Below are 18,790 nucleotides of genomic sequence, written 5' to 3'. Positions count from 1 at the left end.
TTGTAGAGAAATGAAACAGACAGCTGGAAAAAGTAGCTACAAAAGCCATCATTCTTGCTAAGTGGCAAGATCTAAAGAAATATTGGGGGAGGGAGGGGCAAGAAGAAGAAGAAAGGGAGGAGAAAGGAACATTTTACATTTTTATCTGTGAAATGCAAGACATTTAGCAAAGAAAGCTGCTTGTGACTTCACAGATAAAATCCATCTTTCTTCACTTATTTCTGTGGAAATTGTCACCCTCTTAGGTGCTGTATTTGTGACTAAGCTTGGATATTAACCTTATACAATTAATATATCTCCTTATTGCACAAATCTCACCTTGTAAAAAATCACCTTAATATAAATAATACATATATCTGAATTGGCTTAATGTTCCAGACATTTTCAAATGGTGTTTTGGGAAACAGAAGGAGAGGCAATAACATTACAATGGCCCATACCCCCTTGGATGGGTGTTTCGGAAGCAAAGTAATCATGTTGCATCCTAGCAAGAAGGAGAGAGAAAGATACCACATGTCATGTTAAGCTGCTGTTTGAAGGTAAGTGAGGCTCAGGGTGAAATTTGTTCCACATGTGTGGCTCAGGGAACCAACAACATGCTAGCTTTCCCCCCTTTGCACTAAGAATACATTACTGCATGTAATGCTCCTGGAGGGAGTCTGTTCTAGTGGGATGGAGTAGCTTCATACTGGCACACACATCTGTTAGAACTTGTTTGGTTTTGGATAGGTGCTATTTGCTGTTCTGTTTTGAATTAGTACAAATTGACTGTGTCTTCTCATGACGGGAAATATCTCATAGTTGACTGCTATTCCTTAATGTCTGGTGATTGAAACTATTCAGCTTACAATTAACCCAAAAGAAGATTCAACAAAGGTAAGGAACACTAAAAGGGAAGCAGGGGAGTGGAAGGGGACCAGCAGTAAGATCACGCAGTTACATTAGCTATACGCAAAACCTGATGGTTTTGAATTATTGGGAATTTTTTCCCCACCTATGAATTATTAAAAGAGTAACAGCAACTATTTTAGACTCTCCCACAACCTAGCCAATATTGCAAGACAGAAGTGGACAAGCTAGAGGGATATGAAGAAAGAGTATAGTGGTCTTACAGATCAATTAAGGGGCAGTGGGGTTAGCCAGAGGGGGAGATTATACAAGAGATAAGATCAGGTGAGTAAGAAGGGGCAGAGTGGTGAGGGGTTTTAACAGATGAGGTCAAGAAGCTTGACTTCGAGCTGAAAAACAGTAGCCAGTGGAGGGACTCAAAAAGGAGTTCATAGACTTGCTATGACATTGTGTTAATAATAAAAGGAAGTCATTGTATATGTAACATACCTCCACTGCCAAAGTGCTTTGCAGATATTAATTAATCCTCAAAATACCCGTGCCTTATACTAAAAGCTCCTGAGTGCCTCCTGTACATCCTCACATCCTGTTGTCTTCAAATAGGAGTTAAAAGACAATTAGCACCCTATAGAATTAGGCCCTCCTCCAATGTGAGGGTGTTTGGGAGGGGGTAAATCACTAGCTCCCCCTCACTTGTGTTTTTCCTGTATTTTTGAAATAATCAAAATTCAAAACATTCTGACCAGCTCTATAGTTGGCTGAAAGATTAGAAAAGAACTTCAAATATTTTGTCAATTTTTTCCTCTAGGATTTTTCATTGACATTTCTTTTTTGTTTGAAATTAGAAAAAAAAAGTGTCCAGTTTAGGGAGTGAAGTAGAAGTACTCAGAGTGGGCAACAGAGTCTGACTTGCCCAAAGTTACACACAGACAGAGGTTTCAGAGATGGGATAAGAACTCAGGAAGTTCTGGCTCCGAGCATTGTGCTCAGACAACAATGAAGCTTCATCCAGTTACACTGTCCAAGTCTTTTCAGACACACCAAGTAGTACTGCAGTGTATAGCCAAACATCTATGATCCTTATCTCTGCCATCTGGCTTGCTCCTAACCCATGTAACCTGCTGATGAGGATCCTTTCTCCAGAATAGGTGCTCAGAGTTTTTACATACTACATCCTTCAAAATGCAGGGATACGTATATTACCTACAGTTTTGCACTATTTGTTTGACGGGGATCCATAGTTATCTGTAATCTACTACATACTTTTTGATGTATAAAAATATCATTCCTTTAAAAGTCTGATATCACATAGACCTGCAAGACTAGAAAAGGAAGTTTAGATTATTGCAAAGGGCGATTTCTCCATTTCCAATGGAACTATGCACTTGTTTCTAGCCCTGAAAGGTCCTATAATGTTATGATTTTAAAACTAACATTTTCATCTAAAAAGGTTATTTAAAATAAATTTTAGGTGGATTTTTTTTTTAAAACTGCTTCTGAGGCTCTCTACATTTGACCTTATGGTAACTTAGTCTCCTATCTTAGCAAGCAGACAAATGAAGGGGAAAAAAATCCTAGCAGCATTTAAAAAAAATATCCCTAAAGCATATACAGAATGTGACCATGAGAGATGCGGGTTCTGGTACTCATTTGGGATGATCTTGCATAACTCATTTGTGGAGTCACCATTCACTAACTATGCCCATCCCAAACTCACACTGTTAAGCCTTTGCAGCATACCGCAGCACCAGGCATTTTCTCACACACAGTTTGCACGCATGTATAATTTCTATAGACTATTTGGAACTTTGTAAAGAGGAGCTACAATCTGGGACAACGTTCAAGATGGAATTTCTTTTAGGCATAGGAAGACAGTCTGTGCACTTTTAATTTTCTATCACAGTGTGAAACATTCATGCTAGCACGATGTTTGGCAGTAGCTGGGTAGGCAACAACATAAAACATTTCTTCTTTTCTGTCACTTTGGGTATATATTCAGGATCAGTCCCTACACAGATCCATGTCTCAAACCACTTCTAAGTGTGTTTTTCTGAAATGTTTAAGATTTTATTTTCTTCCTCTTAAAATTCAATATGAAAATATCAGTGGGATTCTTTTTTAAAAAGAAATGTTTGCCCTCATGGACTAAATAATACCATCACTAGGCCACCAAATATTACAAAGTACATATGTTTTACCATGTTTTAAAAACCTATATATACAGAAATAGGTTCTACAGGGTAACACTCACCTACAGGATATTTGGAAAAATAATCAAGGAATATACCTTGTTTTATATTGATTAATTTATTTCACTGATTCCTTTAATGCATGTATCATAGACAAAGTAAATTAAAATATTTTATTTATTTACTCCCTTATTCAGTAAACTTGTAAAACATGTTAGAATCTCAGACATGTAGGGCTAGAAGGGACCTTGAGAGGTCATCTAGTGCTGCCCCCCGCCCTGTGAGGTAGGATCAAGTATACCTAGACCAGACATTCTCAAACCCGCGGTCCAATTAGCACACAGCTGCAGCCCAAGTATTATCTGCAGGACTAAGTATTATCTAGTACTTTGCATTTGTCTTTACTGAATTTCATCTTGTTGATTTCAGACCAATTCTCCAATTTGTCAAGGTAGTTTTGAATTCTAATCCTAACCTCCAAAATGCTTGCAACTCCTCCCAGCTCATTGTCATCTCAAATTTTATAAGCATACTTTCCAGTCCACTATCCAAGTCATTACTGAAAATGTTAAAAGTACCAGACCCCAAACTGACCACTGCAGGACTCCACTAGATATGTCCACACAGTGAACCATTGATAACTACTCTGAGTACAATCTTTCTACCGGTTATACACCCACTTTATAGTAATTTCACATAACTAGGGAAATGTAGTCTCTCTAATGAGAATCTCATGTGGGACTACTATTAATGCTGCTAAATTATTGCGCAGCTTGTTTACCATTTGCATTGGAATGGGTCTGTGTTGCACGGGTCATCCTGAATATGTTCAAAGAGTTAGGACACTTCTTACTCACAGAGGGTGTAAAAACTGGGAATGGACTCATGTCATAGTCTCAGTCTCATATGTCTTGCTTACAGGAAGGATTGCAAAAGAACTACATCTCATGTGGGTTAGTCTCAATGTGATATGTGCTAAATAAAGTTGATTGGTTTTAATTATACAGGGTGCCAGATCCTCAGTTGCTCTCAATCAAGGTAGCTCCACTGAAATTGCCGATATTCACCAGTTGAGGAACTGGCCACAGTACTTAGTTACAAGTAAATTACATTTTTACAAAGTCATCTTAGTTCAATGAGAATTCTCTTTCAATTAATGATCAGTTTTGGTTAAAAGCAACATTTTACTGAGAGATGCAATACCTGTATAAAGAAACGTGTTCGTATGTCCTCCAATTACAACATCCACTCCTCTCACTTTTTGAGCAATCTTTTGATCCACAGTGAAACCAGAGTGTCCTAGTGCAATAATTTTGTTAACTCCCAGTGTGATAAGTTTATCCACATGTGGCTGCAATGCTTCAATTTCATCTTCAAAATATATCTCCTTGCCTTAAAAAAAAAAAGAGAGAGAGAGAGAGAAAGGAGATTATTAATATTTATGAGGTGTCTAAAAATACTTGTGTTTTCACAAGATCAGATTATTGAAACAGCCGATGGACTATGGCCAGAGTCCCACAAACTGTGGGGAGCTCTGGCCTCTCTCATTATTTAAATGGCCATTTCTGCCATCAAACACGGGATTCTAGGTTGTGAGGTGTAAATGATCTCTGAATTTTAGTTGCCCCAGGGTCCCACATTCCTTTACAGAATGAAGCAAATGGGAGTCTTTTAATTAGCTTTATTGGGAGTTGGTTCAGACTTTTAATCTGTCCCAGTGTTTTCAAGTACTGTATAAGCAACCTGAACATTTGCGCTCAGTCTACCAACATTTATGAATTGTATATCTCTCTCTATATATTTATATATAAAACAAAGCTGTAATTCCAAGAAAAGATGCCGGTGATAACAGCCAATAGAGCAAAGCCCCAATAGCTTTTGACTGCCATTAGAACTGAGAAACAGAGAGTTACATTCAGGTTTGTCTCATATGCATCATTTGGGTGTAAATATAACATTTTTTTGCCATATTATTTCCTACTGATTTTTCCTTAGAATCTTTCTTCTTCTCCCATGTTAATTCTTCTCCCACAAAGTCTCCCCTCATCCTGCCTTATTTTGTTTGTCTCCTTTCTATTCCACAGCAGTTCCCTCAGAGTCCTCCTGCACTAAATCCGCAGGCTCAGAGCCAAATCCTACTTGCCTTCCATATGCAAATTATCTCATTGAATGAAATGAATCATACGATTTCTGACTGTCAGTGATACACAGCAATAGCAAAGCCTGAAGTGGAATTACTTCCCTGAAGGGAGAACCCAAAGATAGAGATTAAAAAGGGGTAAGTTTACCCAGCTCACAGCTTGAGAAATCTTATGGTTTCTCTGAAATGTTTCTATTTTATCATTTCAGAAAAATGTCATTTATAATACAAACATGTACTCTCTCTCTACTGTATTTGCTGTGTCTCGGTCACACTCTTGATTTCTACAAAAAGGATAAAAAAGCAGCTATCCCAGGTGCTAGGTTCCCTTGACAAAGTTTTAAAATACAGTTCTTATAAATTACTGATCAACAAATTCTCCTTAAACTCTCCGGCCAAAAATTACTAACTAGAAAATAAACCACTCAAATTCCACCTCCCATCCCTCACAATTCTCCTCCATTCCCATGCATCTTGGGAGAATATAGGAGCCTTTCAGCATACCCTAGAGATCAACAGATCCGGGCTATTTCATAGCAAAGGGGAGAGTAAGAACTAGTCCAGAGTCCAATGCTAAATGTTTCAAGAAATAAAGAGTTACTGCAACAGAGGAACATTGACAAAGCAATATTATGGGGATACGTAAATTGTCAAACTGTAACAGTTCTGTTGTTGCCTAAGTGTAACCCAGGATTCAAAACAAAACACACAACTCATTGCTTAGTACTTGGTCACCCCTTCTCAAAAGTTTAAATTTAGTTTAAAAAAAAATCTAAGTTTTTTATATAACAGTTATTCATCTTTTTCTTTGTGGCCCAGCAATTCTATTAGTTTAACACACTGAAAAAGAAATAACAGGAAATAAGTTTTCTAATTTCTTTAAACTTTAGAAAGAAACAGAAAAGGCAACTAAACAGCACTATTTTTTAACAAGACGACAAGCTAATGGGCTGGGTGCCAAAAGTATTAGGCACATGTCCAAGGATAAAATAATTGGCTGCTACCATAAGGATATGATTAAAAGAGCAGGATCACAATTCCAATAACATGGTTGTGGTATTGTTCTGGAAAACAGCTCAGAGCGATATTTGTTGACAAGTGTTCTCCATTGAATATTTCTACTATTCTACAGACAGGAGAAGTTATCAAGATACTGAAGTCAAAAGTTATGTACAAAAATGTGATTTATTATTTTGCAGCACAAAATGCGTGCTAAGCACCTCACAGTACAAATAAAAAGACATGGTTCCTATTCTACAGATCTTACAATATAATGAATGAATAAATGCTGTCTTCCTTATTTACCAATACTTGGCAATTGTTGTAGGAAAAAACCTAGTAGGGTGACTCAAATGTGGCAGGTGGATTTAGTAGCGCATAGGACATCTTTTAAAAAAAAGCTACCAATTAACAGCTTCATCGTTTGTGCTATGGATTATTAAAGTAGACTTCACCCACTGTTTCCAGATATCTATTAGCAATCCTTACTGAGGGAGAGAGAGAGAGAGCGCGACAGCGAGCGCTATGGGAACATTGGGATTGAGGTCCTACTGTTTCAAAAGATTTATGATTATAATATAGTGATAGTTGTGAACAGACTGTGAAGGTAACAATAGTAGCAGTAGCGATGAAAGACATCTAGTGATAATACAAAACAAATTTATATAAACTTGCAGAGAAAAATGGCGGTGCAAAATCCACACTTTATTCTAAACAGTAGTCTCTGAGGAACTGGAAAGTCCTGTAAGAGCACAAGATTTTGGGGTAACTAAGGTGAATCTGAGAATAAACTCAACTGAACTTCCTGAAATAAAGTGTGCCTATTAGACATGTCATCTTCCTGGAATCCAATCTCACAGCGACTTACTTTTTGGATTAAGGAACTAGGTTAATGGTTAACTCACCAACCCACAATTTCAGCCAGGAGTTTATCAGCACCACAGATTGCTAAGTCATTTGTGACATAAATCACAGTATGCAGAAACTGAATCACCTTTTGAAAGCTACTGAAGGCTTCATACACTAAAGATGTGTACAAGTCAAAAAGGAGAGAGTTACAAAATTGTGTTTGCTACATATGGTGGTCCCTAGAAAACTCCCTATTAATGCCAACTGCTTTTCGATTCCTCAGTTATACTACAGTATGTACTTAGTCTGTGACTGCTTTAGTTTTGCCTAAGAAAGTAATAAGCCTTCTGTCTTAATACACCTCTACCTCGATATAACGCTGTCCTCGGGAGCCAAAAAATCTTACCGTGTTATAGGTGAAACCGCGTTATGTTGAACTTGCTTTGATCCACCAGAATGCGCAGCCCCGGCCCCCCGGAGCACTGCTTTACCACGTTATATCCGAATTCGTGTAATATAAGGTCGCGTTATATCAAGGTAGCCGTGTACTACTACTTCTCTTTTGGCTCCTTATTGGGTCTTTCAGTACAATTATAACCATCTCTAGGTTTTGCTACAAATTTATTAAAATATGTCCTTTTACTTAACAGCAGTTGTAATTCACCACCATCGAAATTCTGCTCCAATATCTTTCACAGCTACAGAAAGGCTAAATTGACAGTACGTATTGTGCCTCTCTCAAAATAGATAAACTATGACACCGTTCCTCAAGAACTTATTTTAATTCGTAGCATGTCCAATTTAGCCAACTTTCTGGATTACCTGGATGAGAAACCAGTGCTCAGGGAATACATAGGCTCTGAGCCAGGTGCTTCCCCACATTGCTTTATGGATATTATACAAGCAGGGATATTGTGCAAGCAGAAATGCTAGGGACTGAGACTGCCAACCTCCCTGGTTGGGACAACACTCATAGGTAAACATTTGGAACAGATCAGTTAAAAGAAAATTTCTGGCTAAGTGCTGTATTATTTGTCACACATCTTATGCATGTATATTCATCTCTCTCTTCATACCCTCTGCACATATAAGCTTCTCATTTTGCTTAGGCAAAAGGAAGAATACATTTTTCCTTGTTATTCCTTAGAGGAAAAGGATGGACTCAAATAACCCAGCCTCGTATGTCAGAAGGCAGATCAAAAGTTTCTGTTGACCACAGAGAGGTCTCCTCTGTGGATGTGTTTAACCATTTGCATTGGACTTTTATGTCAGTTGTACATTTGAATACTTTGTTTAAATATTATCATACCTTCCCTATTCTGGGCTAATTTACACCTTCATTTTTACAGTTATAATTTTATTTCAGTAAGTAATGGTCAGAAAAGTAGTAATATCTTCCTTGTATTGAAGATGATTTTTTTTTTTAAAAAATGCTATGTTCAATGCACTTTAATTCCATTGTGTGTCTAGGATAAACCAGAGAGGAATGCCAGGTCCTTTTATTAGGCATGGAAGTGGCTCTTTTGCACCTACAGTGATGTCCTGTATCTGATTAAAAGGGCAAGATGAGAAACTATAATGTGAAATGGTGTTTTTATTATTCTAAAATACAATTATCTGTTCTTAAAATCAGAAGTAGTTTATTTTTGTCTAATTCCTTTACACTAATTAAATAAATCTTGATCACTAGAACAACTTATTTGTCTGAAGAGGAGGAGTCTATGCTTCATCACTTCTGCTATCAGTCACTGATAGAAAATAATTGTGATTCCTTCTGTAGTCTAATTTCTGGTATATACTTGAGATGCCAAAAAAACACAGGGGGACAAATTCTGCCCTCAGATACACATATGCAACTCCCACTGACTTCAGTGGGATTTGGGCATGTATCTGAGGGCCGAATTACATTCCTCAGAACTCAAAATTTTCAGATTGTAATAAACTCTGTAAAAACACATTTTCCTTAATTTTACAAGATGTATTCATGTCTTCAGGCTCTCTTATGTGGCCAATAAGGAGAAAAATATATAAGCCTGCTTTTTTTTTTTTTTTTCTTACACTATTGTAAACGTAACACCCCCTTAGTGCAGTGCTTCGCATGTTCTAAATGGATCTGTGTATGGAACACATCTTTTCATATAGCTCGAACATCCAGCAGTTAAAAACAGTCATATGGCCAGGGAGCTGAATAATATAAAAGTTCTATAGGCAACTAAAACCCTTCATCTGTATTCATGCTAGGAAACTATATATAGTTAAAATTTTAGCATTTGACTGTTTAAGAACATAAGAACGGCCATACTGTGTCAGACCAAAGGTCCATCTAGCCCAGCATCCTGTCTTCCGACAGTGGCCAATGCCAGGTGCCCCAGAGGGAATGAACAGAACAGGTAATCATCAAGTGATCCATCCCGTCACCCATTCCCAGCTTCTGGCAAACAGAGGCTAGGGACACCATCCCTGCCCATCGTGGCTAATATCCATTGATGGACCTATCCTCCATGAATTTATCTAGTTCTTTTTAGAACCCTGTTATAGTCTTGGCCTTCACAACATCCTCTGGCAAGGAGTTCCACAGGCTGACTGTGTGTTGTTTGAAGAAATACTTCCTTTTGTTTGTTTTAAACCTGCTGCCTATTAGTTCAATTTGGTGGCCCCTAGTTCTTGTGTTATGAGAAGGAGTAAATAACACTTCCTTATTTACTTTCTCCACACCAATCATGATTTTATAGACCTCTATCATATCCCCCCTTAGTCATCTCTTTTCCAAGTTGAAAAGTCACAGTCTTATTAATCTCTCCTACTACGGCAGCCGTTCCACACCACTAATATTTTTTTTTGCCCTTTTCTGAATCTTTTCCAAGTCCAATATACCTTTTTTGAGATGGGACAACCACATCTGCATGCAGTATTTAAGATGTGGGCATACCATGGATTTATATAGAGGCAATATGATATTTTCTGTCTTATTATGATCCCTTTCTTAATGATTCCCAACATTCTGTTCAATTTTTTGACTGCCTCCGCACATTGAGTGGATGTTTTCAGAGAACTATCCACAATGACTCCAAGATCTCTTTCTTGAGTGGGAACAGCTAATTTAGACCCCATCATTTTATATGTGTAGTTGGGATTACGTTTTCAAATGTGCATTCCTTTGCATTTATCAACATTGAATTTCATTAGCCATTTTGTTGCCCAATTACTTAGTTTTGAGAGATCCTTTTATAGTTCTTCACAGTGACTTAACTATCTTGAGTAGTTTTGTATCATCTGCAAATTTTGCCACCTCACAGTTTACCCCTTTTTCCAGATCATTTATGAATATGTTAAATAGGACTGGGCCCAGTACAGACCTATGGGGGACACCACTATTTACCTCTCTCCATTTTGAAAACTGACCATTTATTCCTACCCTTTTAACCAGTTACTAGTCCATGAGAGAACCTTCCCTCTTATCCCTTAACAGCCTTTGGTAAGGGACCTTGTCAAAGGCTTTCTGAAAATCGAAATACACTACATCCACTGGATCCCCCTTGTCCACATGCTTGTTGACCCTCTCAAAGATTTCTAGTAGACTGGTGAGGCATGATTTCCCTTTACAAAAACCATGTTGACTACTCCCCAACAAATTATGTTCATCTATGTGTCTGACAATTTTGTTCTTTCCATAGTTTCAACCAGTTTGCCCGGTACTGAAGTCAGGCTTACTGGACTCTAATTGCCGGGGTCACCTCTGGAGCCCTTTTTAAAAATTGGCATCATATTAGCTATCCTCCAGTTATTTGGTACAGAAGGGGATTTAAATGGTAGGTTACAGACTACAGTTAGTAGTCCTGCAACGTCACATTTGAATTCCTTCAAAACTCTTGAGTGAATACCATCTGTTCCTGGTGACTTATTACTGGTTAATTTATCAATTTGTTCCAAAACCTCCTCTAATGACGCTTCCAATCTGGGACAGTTCCTCAGATTTGTCATCTAAAAAGAATGGCTCAGGTTTGGAAATCTCCCTCACCTCCTCAACCGTGAAGACCGATGCAAAGAATTCATTTAGTTTCTCCACAATGGCCTTGAGTGCTCCGTTAGCATCTCGATCATCCAGTGGACCCACTGGTTGTTTAGCAGGCTTCCTGCTTCTGATGGACTTAAAATTTTTTATGCTATTACTTTTTGAGTCTTGGGCTAGCTGTACTTCAAATTCTTTTTTTGGCCTTCCTAATTATATTTTTACACTTCATTTGCCAGAGTTTACGCTCCTTTCTATTTTCCTCAGTAGAATTTAACTTCCACTTTTTAAAGGATGCCTTTTTGCCTCTCACTGCTTCTTTTACTTTGTTGTTTAGCCACTGTGGATTTTTTTTGGTTCTCTTACTATGTTTTTTTTAATTTGGGGTATACATTTAAGTTGAACCTCTACTATGGTGTCTTTAAAAAGTTTCCATGCAGCTTGCAGGGATTTTACGTTTGGTGCTTTGTCTTTCAATTTCTGTTTAAACTAACCTCCTCATTTTTGTGTAATTCCCCTTTCTGAAACTAAATGCTACAGTGTTGACCCGCTGTGGTGTTTTCCCCACCACTGGTATGTTAGAGTTAATTATATTATGGTCACTATTACCAAGCAGTACAGCTATATTCACCTCTTAGACCTGATCCTGTGCTCCACTTAGGACTAAATCAACAATTGCCTCTCCTCTTGTGGGTTCTAGGACTAGTTGCTCCAAGAAGCAGTCATTTAAGGTGTCAAGAAACTTTATCTCTGCATCCTGTCCTGAGGTGACGTGTACCCAGTCGATATGGGGATACTTGAAATCCCCCATTCTTATTGATTTTTTTTTTATTTTATTTTAATAGCCTCTCTAATCTCCCTGAGCATTTTACAGTCACTATCACCATCCTGATCAGGTGGTCGGTAATATATCTCTAAAGCTATATTCTTATTATTCAAGCATGGAATTACTATCCATAGGAGATTCTATGGTACACTTCGATTCATTTAAGATTTTTACTTCATTTGATTCTATGCTTTCTTTCACATCTAGTATCACTCCCCCACCAGCACGACCTGTTCTGTCCTTCCAATATATTTTGTACCCTGGTATTATTGAGCATCCTCATTCCACCAAGTTTCTGTGATGCCTATATCAATATCCTCATTTAATATGAGGCACTCTAGTTCACCCATTTTATTATTTAGAATTCTAGCATTGGTATATAAGCACTTTAAAAACTTGTCACTTTTTAGCTGTCTCCCATTACATGATGTAATTGAATTAGACTTTTTTCATTTGACTGTTTCTCATCAGATCCTACCTGTATTTTATCATCTTCCATCCTCTCCTCCTTAATAGGACATAAAACAGTGGTTCTCAAACTTTTGTACTGGTGACCCCTTTCACATAGCAAGCCTCTGAGTGTGACCCCCCATATAAATTAAAAACACTTTTTTATATATTTAACATCATTATAAATGTTGGAGGCAAAGCAGGGTTTGGGGTGGAGGCTGACAGTTTGCGACCTCCCATTTAATAACCTTGCAAGCCCCCTGAGGGGTCCTGACTCCCAATTTGAGAACCACTGACATAGAGAATCTCCATTAATAGATCCTCCCCTAAGGGATGTCACTATTTGGACCACGTGCTACTCCATTTACATTGTTTATATGTATATGGTTTGTTCCTGCTATACTAAAGAAAAGCATACCTGGATTTGAAAGGAAAGATGTTTCCTTAGTGGTATAGCCAACAATTCCGATTTTTTCTGAACCAACATGTAGTATTTTATAAGGCTGAAAATATCCAGCAATCCTGGATGCTACTGATCTGCTTGCCTGAATGTTTGCACTCAGAATTGAAAAATTAACATTTTTAAGTAGCGGATCCAATAATCCATCCAGACCATTGTCAAACTCATGGTTCCCCAAAGCCTATGAAAAACAAAAAGGAAAATTATTAGACACCCCCAAATAATCACTATAAGTGCTCTCTCAGAAATTACATACTGGGCATTTCTAGCATAGACGCTCTCCCGTCGACTCTGGTACTCCAACGGAGTGAGACGGCAGGCGGAGTCTAACAGGGAGCGTCAGCAGTCAACTCACCGCAGTGAAGACACTGCAGTGAGTAGATCTAACTATGTCATCTTCAGCTATGTTATTCACGTAGCTGAAGTTGCGTAATTTAGATCAAGCCCTCCGAGTGTAGACCAGACCAAATACAAAATTAAAATGCAAATACAGTACACTGTCATGTAAAATGTAAACTACTAAAAAAATAAAGGGAAAGTTTAAAAAAAGATTTAACAAGGTCAGGAAACTGCTGCTGTGCTTGTTTCATTTAAATTAAGATGCCTAAAAGCAGCATTTTTCTTCTGCATAATAAAGTTTCAAAGCTATCTTAAGTCAAGGATCACTTGTAAACTTTTGAAAGAACCACCATAGCGTTTTGTTCAGAGTTAGGAACATTTCAGTGTTACCAACAACCTCCATTCCCCAAGTGTTCCTAACTCTGAGGTTCTACTGTAGTAGCATTACCTCCCCTACCTTGTCTCGCCAACATTCAGTGACCAGGCTTTCAGTTCAAAGCAAATATTACCTCGCCTTTTGCCGCAGGTTCACAACATCCTTCACTGCTTCACCAGGCCAACCCCAGGGCTCAGCTGGGAGCTCTGCCCCTGTCTCCCAGGGGCCCCTGTGGTTCTTACTGAGCACCAGCCACTGCCCAACCTGCGCATCTGGCGAAGCCCTGCGACGGCGCAAGCCTTAGCGGGTCAATTTCAAAACGCATGGAACCCATTTCCCTGCAGCTACACCACCACCCTGCGCCCTTCCCTTGCACCAGCCCCCTCATGCTGCCGCTCCAGCCGCACCCCAGCCCGGCAGCGCCCCGATCACGCACCACCTATGCACACACACCTCTCCTCCCGTAGCCTCAAGTTGCACTAGAGCCGCCGCCACCCTTGCCTGACCCCCCGCAAGGCGAGAGGCGCCTGCGCCTTACCATAGCGTCGTAGCCCAGGAGGTTCATGAAGCGGACCACTTCCCGCCCCTTGAAGTAGCTGAACCACACGGTGCCCTGGTACTGGTCGCCGGCGTCCAGGAGCAGCACGTTGGGGTGGGTGGCTCGGATCTCCTGGATCTTGGTGTATCTCCGCGCCACCCCGCCATAGCAATCCTGGGGGCGGCCGCTGCGGAGGCTCTGACACTTGCCGGAGTCGCGGCTGGTCTGTTCCACCCGCGCGTGGACGTCGTTGGTGTGGAGGAGCGTGAGCTGGAAGGCGGCCCGGGCGGCGTGCGCCAGGCACAGCAGCGCTGCCAGCCCCAGCCAGGGGCTGAGCGTCCCGCGCAACCTCCCCATGCCTGCCCCGCGCGCAGCTGCTGCAGCTTAAAGCGAGGCCCCACGGGGCTGGTAGCACCGAGGAAGATCCATGGCAGGTAGTGGGAGGGTTTGACGGCTCCTCCACCCTCCCCACAGGGTTTGGGTGTTGGCGGTTAATCTAATCCTTGTGTTCCTGCAGCTGCTGAAGTGAGGGGTGGGGAGAGATACAAGGATGTCCGAAGAGTGCCCTATCCCAGATAAAGTTACACACACACTGTTCCTTCCCCTGCCTCGCTCGAAACGGGGCGAGTCCGGGCGGCTGGGAAATTGCGTGTTCTTCTTTGCCCTGCAGCCGCAGGAGGCCCGGCTAGGCAATATGTATAGTCAATATGTCAACAGGACGTGATTCAGGCGCCAGGGTGGTTTGGCCAGCAGAGTGTTTGAGTTGGAGCTCACGGGCTATTTGCAAGAACTGCATTGGCTAGCTGTTCCTCCTAGAACACCTGTAATCCACACGCACTTTGTCAACAGGTTTAACGTGTAATGGGCAAGAGTTTTCACTGCGTCGGTTTCCCTAAAACCCTCATGAAAATACAGCCACAGCTGGGGTGGGGATGGACTGCTCCTCAGCAATGCCCTGAGAGGAAAACTCCACCAGGTACCGTCCCGTTCTCACAAGAAGCCTCAGTGTATCTTTAATGTGCAGGCAGAACACGCAAGACCTGTTTTAAGGTATTTTCTACCAATGACCCCATAATACTTGGGCTGTCAGTCCCAGGGCCTGGGGTGGGCTCCAGTTGTGAGCCCCGCAGGGCTGACAGCTTGGGGTAGTGGGGGAGCTGGTAGCTGGCAGGGGGCTCCAACTGTCAGTGCCCCACAATGTCTAACACAGGTAAGTCAGGTTTCAGGTAAGTCAGTGGAAGGTGGGGACGAGCACTGCTGACAGAAGGAGCATAGTGTGAACATGAAACACTGCTTTAATTACTGCTCTGACTGTACATCCCTTTAAATTGGCTTAATTTTGTAGTGTAGGGCAAGTTTATCCACTTCATAATTGCTTAAAATTCAAGTGCCATTTTAACCTTAAATAGTGTCACCAGTACAATAATCTATTTAATTATAGCTTTAGTTATCTTATTGTAGTTTCAGTAGATTTCACATACTGATTTAAAAATAAGACCTTTCTGTTCTGTGGTTGGATGCTAAATTTATAGCTGAGGCTTGAGTATATATAGTGAGGTAGAAAACAATAGAGGGTTTGAAATGATAAGCAACTTTAGAGAATAGATTTAAGTTGCAAGTGACAGCTGGGATGAAAATTATAATAAAGCTTCCTCGTAGTTGGTGGATGTAGTTCCACATGTTTTATATTTATTACACAACCAAATTACCAGAGAGCAAAGAAAGACTATTTGATAGCTTTTGTGTAAGTACTGTAACTACTGTATGTCAAAGCATTTCTTCACATGATCTGATTTTGCAAGTCATTTCCTTGTTTTATCTCCACATCACTCTTGAAAACAAAAATTTGTAAGTGTAGGAAAAATGATACTTTATCACTGGGTTGGGTAAGGCTGTATCAATTGCTGTCTTTTTCTTGTAGGGATGATGTCAGGCCCTTGTCTCCTTGGAATCTGAAGTTGCTGAGATGGAATTTGAACTGAGTTCGGTCTATGTTCCCTTCTCCCCTCCAACCCGTTTACTGAAAAGTAAATGAAGTTTCGTATTCTTCTGCACTGTTATGTCCTGTACGTGGTTTTTGAACATTGACTGAAGAATCCATCCATGTCGGAATTTAGATAATGGAGATTTCTACAGGCATCAAAGAATCCTGCTATAAAGTGAAGTGATCGGTGACTACCAGAACAGTATGAAAAGCTATCTAACATCTACTTCTCAGCTGTTAGGGTGTCTCTTTTCCTCAGGCCTGGTCTTCACTACAAAGTTAGGTTGATATACGTCACCTTTCATCAACCTGTTTGTGCCTCTCTCTACACTGAAAATTGTCTCTGAAAGATGTAAACGCCCCGTTATGGTGATGCAGTAAAACCACCTCCCCATATGGTGCGGAGCCATGATCGACCCACCGAGGTCAATGTAGTTTCAGTGAAGACACTGTGCAACCTTTGTTGATCCTAACAGTCCATCAGCAGCTGTCCCAAAATGCCCCATTCCCTGAGACAGTGACCATTCTGATCACAATTGTGAACTCCACTGCCCAGGGTTCACAGAGATCAGAAGCCACACACCCCTTAAAAGCCCCCACATATATTTGAAATGCCTTTTCCTGGTTGCTCAGCTTGGCAAGCATACCTGCCAGCACTCCCTGTCAAATAAAGTAAAAATACTAAATGAATCAAACTGTACCAGAGAATCTCTCTGGATAGAAATTCCTTGCTTGAACATTCAGAGTATAGAAGTAGGAAATTTACTACCAACCACCTTACCAGGATGGTGATGGTGATTGTGAAATGCTCAGGGAGATTAGAGAGGCTACAAAGGCAGAAAACAATATAGTGGAGGATTTTACCTATCCTCCTATTGACTGAGTACATGTCACCTGAGGAAAGGATAGATGTCTGCTTTGAAGATCAGCTTGTCCTGGAACTCCAGGGGAGAGGCAATTCTTGATTTAGTCCTTAGTGGTCCAAGAGGTGAATATAGCTGAACCGCTCCTTAATAGAAACCATAAAGTAATTACATTTAATATTTTTGGGAGGGGGGGAATGCCAAAGAAATGCTATTGTCGTGGGTTTAACATCAAAATGGGGAACTACACATAAATGAGAAAGTTAGTTAAACAGAAATTAAAAGGAACAGTCTGTTGTGGTCAAAGACACCCACGCAGTGATTTTAGTTCAAAGACTCAAGCGTGAGGCCAGTTTATTGACATACATACAATTATAACATTTAAACATTTGAATAAAATTAATCCAAATATCTAGAAAAAGTTTTCAAAGAGGGAAAAGTGCTGCCTGCCTAATCATTATGTTGCTGGCAGTAGTGCTGGGCCACAGAGGAAAAGTTTTACTTAACTGCAGCAATCTACGGTGCACAGTCATCCGGTGATGCATGCGAGCAAATAGGGCCAGAGCACCTGAGGCGCAACCGTCCAGGGAGCGCCAAAGGTGATCTGGGTATAAGGTGTACCCAGCAACACTTCAAGAACAATTTGTGGCTTTTTAGTTGATATTAGCTTTTATTTGCTATTTGTTACCAAAACAGATTTAAAATTTTCCATTCTTCTGGCTTTGACTACCTTGCTGCAGCCACAACTTTGGTCTTTATTTAAAACAATTTATATCTTATAAAGCATTGTCACCTTAAGGATTAAATGCTAAATACCAAAACTAAACAACACTAGTTTACTTTGTTTGGCAAAAAGTATTTTTTTTGGTTCTATAACCCCAAAACAACATTAATTTATCTTAAACTTATAAAACAAAAAATTATACACACCAGGAGTGTTTTTTAACAAATTTAACTAACTTTTTCATAGTCAAATGATTTTACCTATATAACCTTTTGCCTGGATTATTTACAGACACTCCCAAAGGAATGGCTGCAAAGAAACCAAGAATTTTTCTTTTAACATTTATACATAGTTTCACTGCTTAATTCCCACCAGTAATTACAGAGTTAACTTTTTACTTTCTTTTCTTTAACTTCCTTAAACTGCGGTTGCCTGCCCGTTTGGGCCCAATCCTTCTTTTCATGGGCACAGGCATTGTTTTACTATCAATTCAGCAAGGAGGGTGGGCTTTTTGGCTAACCCCCCTTGTAGGAGAGGATTCATTATTTAACAAAGCAATTACTATTATACACAAAGAGTGGTTAAACAACACAACAACACTAGAACACTGCAGTAAGCCTTAGTCTCCTTTCCAGGCAAGAGCAATTTTCCTAGCCTCTATTACTCCGGTGAGGCCAATCCCCCAACATGCATGCCACTGGGGAGGATTTACAAAGGGAGGTCCTCGCATGCACCCTGTCCGGCAACGACTTACCAATCTGCCTCTGAGAGGAACGGGGTAGGATGCCCGGTTGCCCCAGGTTTTGGCAAACAATTTCCAGGGGCTGGAGTTCACTCCATACCTGAGTCCATGCTCCAGAGGAAGATTTGGGGAAGGGTTTCGGTTGTAGGCCAACCACACAGAAGGTTAGGAAAGGCTTAGTCCCTGTACACCCCTCCCCCAGCAGAGAGCACCGGCCTGCCTTCAAGAGAACGGGATGGGTACTCTACTACCTAGGAGTACGTGGGTGGTTTCCCGGGGCCTCCCCACTCTCCGAGCAAGGAGGGATGCAATCGTCACTTAACGGGTAGAAAAGGATGGGGACCTACTACTCACACAAAGCGGGGGTCTCCGCTATTCTCGGTCCCTTACCTCGCCTGTAGCAGGTCCCTGGACCACCTTACGACCCACAATCACACCACACCTAATTCGGGA

At 40.5% G+C, this 18,790-nt stretch overlaps 1 protein-coding gene and 1 long non-coding RNA gene across 4 annotated transcripts in view; one reads left to right on the top strand and one right to left on the bottom strand.

Moving 5' to 3' along the window:
- The window catches only part of NT5E (5'-nucleotidase ecto), a 41,856-nt gene extending 27,149 nt beyond the window's left edge, over window positions 1-14,707 (bottom strand). Inside the window, exons 1-3 of one of the 3 annotated variants that reach the window (XR_010599527.1) lie at window positions 14,025-14,692; window positions 12,730-12,952; window positions 4,242-4,430 (exon numbers count right to left, since the gene is read on the bottom strand). Coding sequence is in view for 1 of the 3 variants with exons in the window: in XM_005299675.5 (XP_005299732.2) it covers window positions 4,242-4,430; window positions 12,730-12,952; window positions 14,025-14,381 (769 nt within the window). In the remaining 2 variants the exon portion in view is untranslated. The other 2 variants (XM_005299675.5, XM_065588189.1) reach the window with 2 other exon arrangements.
- Window positions 14,708-14,873: 166 nt separating this feature from the next.
- LOC122174415 (uncharacterized) lies at window positions 14,874-17,692 on the top strand. Its single transcript, XR_006176174.2, has 2 exons — window positions 14,874-15,074; window positions 15,946-17,692. It is a non-coding gene; the product is annotated as an uncharacterized LOC122174415 (long non-coding RNA).
- The last annotated feature ends 1,098 nt before the right edge of the window (window positions 17,693-18,790 follow it).

This window comes from Chrysemys picta, chromosome 3 (assembly GCF_011386835.1).
Source record: "Chrysemys picta bellii isolate R12L10 chromosome 3, ASM1138683v2, whole genome shotgun sequence".
NCBI lineage: Eukaryota > Metazoa > Chordata > Testudines > Emydidae > Chrysemys > Chrysemys picta.
This window is presented reverse-complemented; position numbering and strand designations above follow the sequence as displayed.